The sequence below is a fragment of the Chrysemys picta genome, chromosome 4 (genome assembly GCF_011386835.1).
Source record: "Chrysemys picta bellii isolate R12L10 chromosome 4, ASM1138683v2, whole genome shotgun sequence".
In the NCBI taxonomy this organism is placed as follows: Eukaryota; Metazoa; Chordata; order Testudines; family Emydidae; genus Chrysemys; species Chrysemys picta.
In genome coordinates, this window is record NC_088794.1 from 101,857,162 (window position 1) to 101,869,406 (window position 12,245).

Here is a 12,245-nt window from a genome sequence, read left to right on the forward strand (position 1 = left end):
AAAGATGGCGCTGAGAAAAGAACTGGCACTGCCACCCCTGGCACCGAAGCTGGCATCTACACCATCGATGTCAAAACAGACATCTCTGACATCAAAGGGCACACTGACAGATGTCACCTCAGTAGCCTCCCATAAGGAGAGACAACGCAAAGCCTTGGAGAAAAATCTACCAGTCCCACAAGGAATCAAGGGCTGGGGAGAAGGAACCACCTATGGTATTCAACACCGTGTTGACACCAGCCCTGGCTGTGGACTGCCTCCCACAGCATTGACACCAATCATGGAAGACAAGCTTAGGAGAGAATAGGAACACTCACTCATGCTAAAGTGCCTCCCGGTACCAGTACAGGCCCCATTATTGACAGTGCAATTCACATTGGTGCTACCCCTAAAAGAGGTCTGTTGCTCTTCACTGTCAGTGGGCTATAAGTTCTCCTCATCTTCAAGCACAAAACTTCTCCTTTCAGAGAGGCTTTCCAGATTCCCCTACTGGTATAAGCCACCACCAGCATGTCAAGACAGGCACTGAACTAGGTATTAAATTATCTGATGAGTTCACTTGTCAGCAGCATTGGCATGTCACACTCCAGTACAATTGTGCTTGATCTTCTCACGGCCAACATTATCAAAATTCCCTAGTGTCTTCCTTCATATTTGCCTTCTGGTTCAGGATCCAGCTCCCTCATGGGAACTCAGTTTTGTCCTCTATGGAGCCTCTCTTTGAACGACTATCACCATGTCTATGCACCACCTTATCATCACAAACTATCCTTTCTAGTAACCATCACTTCAGCTCTGAGAGTCAGTGAACTCCAGGCTCTCATGGCCGGAGTGTCTTACACAGTTTTTCATATGAACAACCTGGTGCCTGAGACTGCACCCCAGTTCAGCCCTAAGGAGTTTTCAGACTTTCATCCAAATCAATCCATTACCTTGCCAGACTTCTTCCTGAAGTTGCATTTGATGCCAGGAAGGAAGAAACTGCACACCCTGGATGTATCCAAAGCTTTACTGTGTTACCTTAATGAGCTATTTCAGCTGTCTCCTGGCCACTTTGTGGCCATTTCTGGCCTGTCAAAAGGCCAAACCATCTTTTCTCAGAAAATTTCCAGATGGACCATGGAGTGCATTTCCACTGTTATCAGCTGGCTGGCAAACCTCTCTCTTCAAACATTAAGGCACACTGCACCAGAGCACAGGCTGCATCTGTCACCTGCTTCATTAACATTCTGATCTCTGAGATTTGGAAAGTTGCAACATGGACTGACACACTGTGCCCTTATGAAACACTATGCCCTTGACAGGTGCTGGGGCAGACACCAAGTTTGGGAGAGCAATACTTCATTCCCTGTTTGACTGATTCATCTAATGATACTCACTCCCACAATCCCGAGAGTATACTACTTGCCATTTACCTACAGTGGGATCCACATTGACACGTACTTGAAAAACAAAGAACTGCAGTTCTTCAAGGTGTTGTATTCAGGGTGGATCCCATGACCCACCCGCCATCCCTGCTTTTCAAAGTCCTTATTTACCATAGGCTTCAAACTGCAAGGGAACTGAGAGAGAGTTGTGGTGGGTCCTCTTTTTATGACCTCATATGGGAGGTCATATTCTAACTAAATTCTAACATATTCTATTCTAACTAAACATTGCTGTGTTTCTAGATATTGATGGGTTTCCATTGATAGCTTTTAGGATAAGAGGGAACACTCCACAGGAGACAAACGTAATAACCATACTCTATTGTTCCATTCCTGAGGTTAATTCAGTAGCTGGCATCAGCAGACTTTTTGGTGAGCTCAGAACCCCAATGCATTGTCCATTCTACAAGGAGATCAGTGTGGACATGAAGGGAAAGAAAGATGCTTTACTTAAGTAGAACTTGAAAACCTTGAGGCAAGGAAAGGAACACCACCAAAGATCTTCTCAAATGAGATGCTGATTAGAAGAGTGCTTTTTTGGCACAATGACTTTCAATGTTCATTTGAACCAGTCCAGGCAAATTAGAGCAGCCTGTTTGCAGCTGACAAAGTAAGATGGGAACTGAGAATATGTGCACTCTCTGTGTTGTAATAGATTACTGGAAAGTATTATTGCCAGTGTTATTGATGTCAGAAGCAGCTAAAGGTTTGTGATGCAAATTTGAGAAAGATAGCATTCTGTCAGCCTAAGACCAAATGTAAAGTTTTATTAAACAAAGTGTACTACTGATGGTGAACTTCTCAGAGGCAATCCCTCATAACATATGAGAGCATTATAGGCACCGTGCTGAGACCACAGGACGTGTTAGAAGTAGGAGGATTAGATTAAGCTGACATATATACTTAGTAAGATGCTGTTAAGCCTTTAGAAGTCTTTAACATAAATTTGACCATTTCTTTCTTATGCTCATTTACATACACATTAATATAAACATGTCAGGATGATTTGCCATACCATCCGGAAGACTAGATTATACCTCAGTATAGGAGTGATGAATGACCATAATTCACACCATTAGCATTTCACAAACCTTGTTCACACACTCTACACAAAAATACTTTTGAATCTTTAATAGGGAGTGCATAAGGACTTGCATTTGCTAAAACATCTTGTTATATAATGCTGATTTTTTAATAATATAGGAAAAAACTGGGACACAATAAGACAAAAGAGAATATAAATCAAAATGTAATTTGGTAACAGTATAATATTAATAAATATGTGCTCAGTTTTAAAGTGTGATTCTACTCTGAAAAATAACTCTGGAATAAAAGGATTTGTAGACGTCCATGTTTATTAAACCTCAGTTATTCCCATATCAGACTTGCACTGTGCAAGAAAAAGATGTTTCTAACAGCCAACTCTGCTATTTCATCCTAGAATCTGAAAGTCCAACCGTAGTCTTTATGAGTTGTGCATCATTTCCAGTGACAAAAATTCTGCAAGATGTATTCTGTCATCTGTTACACATGTGTACTGCCATTTTCTTCAATAAGGTCTGAGACCCGTATCCCAGAACATGAATTGTACCTGCAGGTAGAACTTAGTTAACAGTTTTGTTGATGATTTTGGGTGAGTCATAATACAATACGGGACACTTTCCTATAACTGTTGGTCTTTCAGTACTGACAGGAGTGAAGATTAATACAAACTTTTTTTTTAAACTTAAGTAAATTGGCACTGAATACATGCAGGAGCAGATCGGTTAAGTAACAAGATGTCATTATTGCCTACTCACTTTTAAAAGTAGTGCTACACTTTAAGATGAGACTATATGTAATTTTGTCAACACTTTTCATAATGGTGTATGTGTGCCTTCCCATTACATATATTGTCCTTTGGGAATAGTACAGAAGGAATAAGGGGGCAAGGTTGATCACCAGAAATCCACTTTGGCAGCAATTTGCTTTTTTTCTATTTGTATCTTGTATGTATTTGACTGAGCATTGAGAGTTAGAAGAGAATTAAGAAAAAAACACCATGTCGTTATTGGGATATTGAAGTCATAACAAGTACTGTGACCTGACAGCTAGTACTTTGGCAAGTCATCTATTCTGAAGCACTTTACAAGAGATCAAAATAATCCCAACCCCACTTTTTCATCCAGGTTTTTGAAGACATACTCATGGAAAATTTAGTTGGGATACTGCCTACTGGAGCTCGCAAATAACGTGTTACGTTGCCATGTTCATTTCTAACCTGACATGATAATGACCTACAAGAAATAAATACAATGTATTGCTTCTAAACTGGTGGTTTTCCATCAGATTAGGTGCACAGCATTGAGTTTATTCAGATACTATAGCATCTGAGCACAATAAGTTTCCAATATTTGATGGATGATGCATTCTTTAGGGAATCATAGTGAATAAAACTAAGAGTAATAAGAGGAAGTTGAGCAAAGTTACAAGGAAAGATTTTCTTTAGGGCATGTCTAGACAGGGACACTTCGTGAATTAAGCTAAAGCATTCTAAGACCACTTTACTTCTGAGTGAATCATTGAGTGTTAAATAATGCATGTTAAATTTACATCTTCAATTAATTCAGTTTAACTTTCCTGCGTATCCCTGTTTAGACATACCTTCTGTTAAATAGTTTCTGGAAGGAACTGGGGGAATCTCCACCACTTACAGCCCCAACCTACAAACACGAACATGTTTCACTTTTCTCAAAACATCTAGAAAGAGGAAAAAAATAGAATATTGTTCAATTTTTGTCCACACAGGACCTGTCTTACATGCTCCGGATTAAGGGGAAATGAGAGTGTAACAGTTATAGTGACAGAGAAAACAGCAAATTTTTGGGGAGATTTAAGTATTGTCACTTAATTAGATATTCTCAAAATCTTTGATATCTGAAAGGGAAGGTGAAAACTTGTCAGAGTATACAAATAAAGAAATGCATCATCGCCTTCAGATATAAAAGAAATACTCAATATGTGGACGTTTGATATCTTGCTGAAAATATTGAAGGTTGCATGCTTTCTGTGTATTAAAGAATTATCTTAGCTTAAGACTCCCATGAGCATCTGTTTTGTTCTTTTTGTTGTTATCTGTATAGGGTCTGTAGATGCTGCTGGAAATCAAGATAGGGATCCTATTATGTTAGGTTCCATACAAAACAAATACTTATATTACAAATGTGCTCCCTGCCATGAAGAGTTTATAGCTAATACAGAAGACAGGCAAATGCTGAGAGAAAAAAATACAGCATTTCAACGTACAAGCAGGATAAATACAGTGATGCTTACCAAATGGCATGTTGGTTCCACATTTTTTTAAAGTTTATTTTTCTATATTTCTCCTTGTAATTTTTTAAAATATGTGGAGCTAGGATGCTATGAAGGAGAAAGGGGACAGTACAGAGAAGATGAGAAGAGGAAAATGAGAGGATGATAGGAGCACAGAGGGTCAAGAGTGTGAGGCTGCCAGGAAAGTAAAGGAACAAGAAAAGGTCAGAACAAACCTAACACTGAGTCTAAACTGAAAAAGTCAGTCTGAGGAAATCACCAATTTCCGGAGATTATGTGCTCTGTGTCTGCTCCAGTTGCTTCTGCTAAGACTCTTTGCTCTTAGGCTGACTCCATATTGGGAGCTGCTGCTTTTACTTTCCATAAGTCCATTATGTCTTAACTGCAGAATTAACTTGGGCTCTTACTCGAGTGTTGCCCCTAACCTCCCTCCACACACAAACCTCTGACATGAGTTTAGTGGTGCTTTCAACTCAAGCTAGCTGGTTTATGTGGGACTATAAAATAAAGCTGGGACGCTGCTTTCAGTCAGGCTGGTAACCAGCTAACTTTGCAGAATTACAAGCATGAAGAGTATGTCTTCTAAAACCGGGGGTCTCAAACTGTGTGTTGTGAACCCTCAGGGGGTTACAAGGTCATTACATGAGGGCCATGAGCTGTCAGCCTCCACCCCCAAACCCCACTTTGCCTCCAGCATTTATAATAGTGTTAAATATAAAAAATACAGCTGTCAATTAATCGCAGTTAACTCACATGATTAACTCTAAAAAGATAATCACGATTAAAAAAATTAGCCGCAATTAACCATACTGTTAAACAATAGAATACCAATTGAAATTTATTAAATATTTTGGGTGATTTTCTACATTTTAAAATATATTGATTTCTATTACAACACAGAATACAAAGTGTACAGTGCTCACTTTATATTATAATTTTTATTACAAATATTTGCACTGTAAAATGATAAACAAAAGAAATAGTATTTTTCAGTTCACCTCATACATAGTGCAATCTCTTTATCATGAAAGTGCAACTTAAAAATGTAGATTTTTTTTTTGTTATATAGCTGCACTCAAAAACAAAATAATGTAAAGCTTTGGAGCCTAAAAGTCCACTCAGTTCTATTTCTTGTTCAGCCAATCGTTAAGACAAACTAGTTTGTTTACATTTACGGGAGATAATGTGGCCTGCTTCTTATTTATAATGTCACCTGAAAGTGACAATAGGCATTCGCATGGCACTTTTGTAGCCGGCGTTGCAAACCTCGTCCCTCTCAGATTTTGGAAGGCACTTCAGATTCTTAAACCTTGGGTCCAGTGCTGTACCTATTTTTAGAAATCTCACATTGGTACCATCTTTGTGTTTTGTCATATCTGCTGTGAAAGTTCTTAAAACGAACATGTGCTGGGTAATCATCTGAGACTACTATAACATGCAATATATGGCAGAATGTGGGTAAAACAGAACAGGAGACCTACAATTCTCCCCCAAGGAGTTCAGTCACAAATTTAATTAACGCATTATTTTTTTAACAAGCATCATCAGCATGGACACATGTCCTTTGGAATGGTGATTGAAGCATGAAGGGAAATATGAATCTTTAGTATATCTGGCATATAAATATATTGTGACGCCGGCTACAACAGTGCCATGCGAACGCCTGTTCTCACTTTCAGGTGTTATTGTAAACAAGCAGTGGGCAGCATTATCTCCTGCAAATAGTAACCAAACTTGTTTGTCTGAGCGATTGGCTGAAGTAGGACTGAGTGGACTTGTAGGCTCCAAAGTTTTACATTGTTTTATTTTTGAATGCAGTTATTTTTTGTACATAATTCTACATTCGTAAGTTCAACTTTCATGATAAAGAGAATGCACTACAGTACTTGTATTAGGTGAATTGAAAAATACTATTTCTTTTGGTTTTTTACAGTGCAAATATTTGTAATAAAAAATAAATATAGAGTAAGCCCTATACGCTCTTTATTCTGCATTGTAATTGAAATCAAATATATTTGAAAATGTAGAAAAACAAAAAATATTTAAATACATCGTATTCTATTATTAACAGCATGATTAATTTTCTTAATAGCATGATTAATCACGATTAATTTTGTAATCACTTGACCACCCTAATTAATAAGTGTTTTTAATTTATAAGAGGGGGGGTCACACTCAGAGGCTTACTGTGTGAAAGGGGTCACCAATACAAAAGTTTGAGAACTGCAAGCTAATGTGAAAATAATGTTGTTAGATGTTCAAAACAAAGTACATGGGATGCTACTCTGCCAAGAATCTAAGTAACATATATGTGTATTATTTGTTCATTCACAACTAATCCTACATGCCATAACAGACATCACACATGCAAATACACAGAGGGCTATAGGCCCACCCACAGATCCAGATAGCATATTCAAATAGGTAACATAGGGGAAAAAATAAAAGGAAGGAAGCTTCAGAAGTAACTCAAGAGGCGCAACAGCTCTAGTGGCAGCTACAAGAAGTGGATGGAGGACAAACTAGGGGCTTTAACTCTCCCCAATCATCCTCCAGTATGATGGGCAGGGGCAAGAGATTCAGCAGCACTAGAAGCAGCAGTGACTGGGAAGATAAAGAGGGACATTGGTCCCCCACTAGCCTTCTCTAACATGGTCGAAGGGGCCCAGATGCTCAGTAGATCTAGTGGCAGTAGCCAGGAATTATTCTTTTATACTCTCCCCGTTTCCCTGGTCTCAGGCCTCAGCACAGGCAATTAAAGCCATTTTTTCCCCTTGATTAGCAATGAGATCTTAATCGGTTATTAAGTTCAATCAGAAAAGGAGCCACTAAGGGTTTCTAGAAGAAGGGTAGTGGGATTTGAAAATATTTGTGCCTACATAGCACCTCCATCAGACTCTGTTAAAGTGCTTTACAAATATTAATGAATTAAACCTTACAGCATCCCTATGAGGTAGAAAAATATTATTACTTTCATTACACAGATGGAGGAAGTGAGACACACAATTTATGACTTAACTAAGATCATGAAGGCTATGGGAGAGCTAAGATTAGAACACACGGACTCAGTTGTACATGTATGATTCCCTCTGAATGGGCATAACGCCTACTGAAGTTAGTAAGATTTGTGCATGTGCAACTGATGGCATGATCAAACTTCATCTCCTGATTCCTTCCCATACCTCTGCCATAGCCATAAGAATCATAAAAGTCAGAGATGGAAAAGTCCTACAGGTATTTGAAGTTCCAGTCCAGCTCCTAGCCAATGCAGAATTGTTTCCTACAGCATATTTTCTATTTATTAATGTCCAGGCTAGTTTTCACAGTCCTGAACCATAGGGCTCTTCACCTTCCCTTAGGAAACTATACCTATCTCACTGCTAGGACATTTTTACTGAAATTAAGATATTAAGCCTAATTTCTTATTTTATTAATTTCATCCCATTACTCCTAACTATAACTCTGCATGTCACCCAAATACTCTGTCTTTGTTGTTTACACTCTTCAAGTAATGATAAACTATTATCAAGTATTCCCCTCCACCCCAACACACACAGATTATATTAAAGCTATATTTATTGAACTTGTTTCATCTTTCCTTGGTCACCATTTTTGGTACTGTTCTCTGGACTTACTCCAATACGTCAGTATCTTTTGGTAATGAGTTATTCATTATTGTTGTGCATTACTGAATGCAATATTTGCTATATTTTATATTAATGAAGTGTAAGGGACAGTTTATAAAGGCTACAAAATCAGTGTTAGAAATGTGGCTGGTTTGTAACTGATTAGCTTTGCCATCACCAGCAGATGATGCAGAAATGGGAAAATATGTGGTGTTGTGACTAAAGTATATAATTTGGTCAGACAAAAATATTGTAAATATGTCATAATGCAGTCTGAAATAGACTGTAAAAACAGAGCTTGGTTTTCTACCAAACCCTATTAATTTAGGTTAAATGGAAAATCTGGGAAACCGTTGCCAAACTTGAAGAAGAGGAAAATTCATTTTTAATTCCTTAAACTTCCTGTTAAAAAAACAAAGAATTTGCCAAGTATACTAGTTGAGGCATTAGTTCTCTGCTGCTGTTCCAATAAATAAATAAATAAATAAATAAATAACTGGCTAAAGTAGTACTTGGGGAAATGAGTCATGTTATAATATATGTAATCAATTAGGAAACATTGACTTAATCCACTGTGATATTTTGAAATGATGTTTTAAAAAGGTGAAAGTAGCTAAATTTAGTCTTCGACCACAGAAAGTGGCTTAGGAATCTTGTTATTACTGCCCAAAAAGTGTCCAATCAAGAAACTTTAGATATTAAATTAAATGGTTGTTAATGCTGGCAATTGAAACTTTTTACACCTGTTTTTAAGGTCGTTCTTTTATTTCATCTACCAAAAGTCATTTTGTAACATATTTTTAGAAAAGCTTCTCACATCGAGTTATGGCGGAAAGGATTGTTCAAATTCATTTTTATGTTTGCTACCCTGAATTTTGTAAAATTCTTTTAAAATTAGTATTACCAGTTGGCTGAATTCTTGTATGAACATATTTTTGCCTATGATGCAGTTGTTTAAATATATTAGTTCTTTCTTTAGAGCATAGGCCCTCTGTTCTTTAGTATTGCAAGTTTTATGTTCCAACTGTGCAGCTGCCAGAAAGAGAGATCTCCAACTGCCTTATGCTGCTCAGGGCCAAAGCCAGACGTCAGAGCCAGAAGCCGTGGTGAGAACTCCTAGTTGTGAAGAGTAGACCAGCATTTGTCACTTGAAGGTGGTGATATTGCAAAGTCTCATACCACAGAAGTCTTGGCCTAAACTTTAGATGGAAATAAAATCTTTTAATAGACTTGCCCAGTGATTAGTTTGAGATGACACCTTTTATTCTTGATCCAGAATATTAACAAGATATTGATGAAGACATTTTGAAACTACTGTGTAACTCTCCATGTTGTTTTTAAGATCTCTGTTAATGAAATCAGAGATACGTTTATAATCTACTTCATTCCTGCATAGAATTTTCACAGCTGTGTGTCAGATTTTGTAGTCTGTTTCCAAGCAATTCACAGAATTCACTTTTGTGCATAAAATGTACTTTTTAATTCCCCAGTTCATTTATCTTTATGTAATTGGATCCATGTCAGTAAAGCACCTGCAGATATACACAATTTTCATAGAAATAGCCATAGATTATAATGACGAATTTCGAGGTTTGCTACCATGTAGGAAACTGGTTTTGGAACAGCTTTAGAATGTTTTCTCCTTAGGCAATTGGATGCTATATTTTTTAAGGAGGCCAGTCATTTTCTGGTGACCTTGGCAATGCTTGATGCTATTTGACCTTATATCTCAGCAGTAATGTGGACCCCTCAGAAGTAGCTGACTAGTGGGTGAAAAGCTTCAGTGAGGGTGCTCAAAATGATGGAATAAAATTCTGCTTCCTTATACAATAGATTGTAAGAAAATTAGTTTTATATTCGCCAGAAAAGAATCTAGGTAATACAGTGTCCTTTAGAAAAAATAACTTTGGTGCCTGAAAGTTACACAGATATATATATATATATATATATATATATCAGTGCAAGCATTAACTACAGATGGCTTTGTATCATGCCAAAATGAGGGCTGAGAAGCTTTCTTTCAGTGTGGTATTAAGACAGCACCAATATGTAAACATCATATAACGATGATTTCAGGCAGGAAAACTTAGCAAAATTGTGTGGCATATAGGTCTCCACTATAGGATAGTCTCCATCCATCCAGAAATCACAGTGCCTCTTGCCTAACATGTTCAGTGCCCTTGTGAATTACGTACCAGGCGGGGCAAAACATTCATTAAATCCTTCCCTGAAACTAGCTCACCATGCCCCCGCTATGGCTCAACCTATGCATTTTTGAGCCTCAGCATATTGAAAAAAAATAACTTTTTGCATATGTCCATAGTTGACATGTGTCACTTGAACCAAATCCTTCTCTGTATTCTTTTTTATTGGTAAGGGCAGTTATCCTAGTGGTAGGAATAAGCTACAGCACTGAGTACAAGTAACAAGCTGTCTTACTGACTCTCAGAATGCACATTGTTACACTGAGGCATGCTTATGAGCCAAAATAAATGGAAGAGTAAAAGTAAACTGTCGATGTTGCAAAAGGGAACAGAGCTCAGGATTACACTGCCAACTGGTACCAACACAAATAATAAATTAAATACTTTACAATAGGGACTCTTATAATGGGAGAGTGGATCACATGTACCTGGAAAGGTGAGGAAGAATGAAAAAAATCTTCAGTACACCTGCACCTCTCTAATATGACAACGTAAGCACATGATTTTAATGGGTCATCTAGCAGTGTTGCCTGGCTACTGTTAGTCTGTCATCATTCACAATTAGAATCATCATTCTTAGGTCTGGGCACTCTCTATCCCAATAAATGCTGGCTGAATCCTACATAACCTACTCTAACCACTCTTTGGTACTGCTGATTGATAGCTTAGGGTGTCATTTGGCACCTGTGGTGACTGACAACCACAGAAATCACTCAGGCCTCTTGAACTGACTAAGAGCAATGTATTGATATACTGGGAAATTGATAGTGTTACCCACTTGGCTTCGGGGAGTGGACCCAAAGCAGCCGCCACTGCAAATCTACTTTCCCTGTGGCTGAGGAGAGTAGTAATCAGCTTACTATATTGCTATTATTCAAGCATATCTATATTTCTAGTATCTTGTTTCTGCTTATGAAAACATATGCAGAGGTTTGAGTTTGAAATATATATTTTGAAGTTCCTTTTTGTTGCTACCACTTTCTTAAGACTTGGGGAAAACTGCCGCTGGAAACAGGCCTGAAAGAAAGCACTTTGTATATATTGTCTGAGTTTTGCAAGTACTATAAACCAGCTCTGATTAAAATCTTTTCCACTGTGCAGTTATGTAAGGGTTTGGGTTTGTTTTGTTTTTTTAGTTTTTGAAGCACCTTTGAAAGCCACACTCTGAGTCTGACTCAGAAGAAGATCTATGAAAATTATGTTTACCATCCATATAAGTACTGCAATTTTGTTCTACCACCTCCAACCCTTTTAACAAGTATTTGTTGTTCATTTGTTCGTTCGTTCTTTCTGTCTTTCTCTCTTTCTTCCATTTATCTTCTATAATGCAGGCATTACAACAACAAAAAGTGCAGAGGAAAAATAAAAGTTTTTGCCATCTGAAGTGTAACTTTTAAGCTGTGAAAATAGCTTTAAGTAACTACCAAGAGAGCTGAAGATAAAGTATTTTGCTATTGTCACAGTGCTTAAGAGTTGGCTTTATGTAACATGTATGATAGGACCCTTACATTCCTAATTCTCTGTAAATTACTAGTGAATTCAGATTTAAAATAGTCTGTGGTTATTGGGCATTATAGCAAAAGTTACTATAATTACAAAGTCAAGCAATGAAGTCTTATTTTGTTAGTCCCTTGGCCTTTTCTCTGCTTTTCTAGTCATGCCTCAAAGCTGCTGTC

The 12,245-nt window shown here is 37.6% G+C and overlaps 1 protein-coding gene across 5 annotated transcripts in view; it reads left to right on the top strand.

Annotated features, from left to right (window-relative positions):
• DPH6 (diphthamine biosynthesis 6) overlaps nt 1–12,245 on the top strand; it is a 356,254-nt gene that overhangs the window by 296,654 nt on the left and 47,355 nt on the right. Inside the window, exon 13 of one of the 5 annotated variants that reach the window (XM_065593241.1) lies at nt 2,869–3,030. The exons of 1 other annotated variant lie outside the window; for it this stretch is intronic. In XM_065593241.1, the coding sequence (XP_065449313.1) occupies nt 2,869–2,990 (122 nt within the window). In that variant the 3' untranslated portion in view covers nt 2,991–3,030. Of the gene's footprint in view, nt 1–1,765; nt 2,777–2,868; nt 3,038–12,245 lie in introns of those variants that run through there. 3 more of the 5 variants (XM_065593239.1, XM_065593240.1, XM_065593242.1) reach the window with 3 other exon arrangements.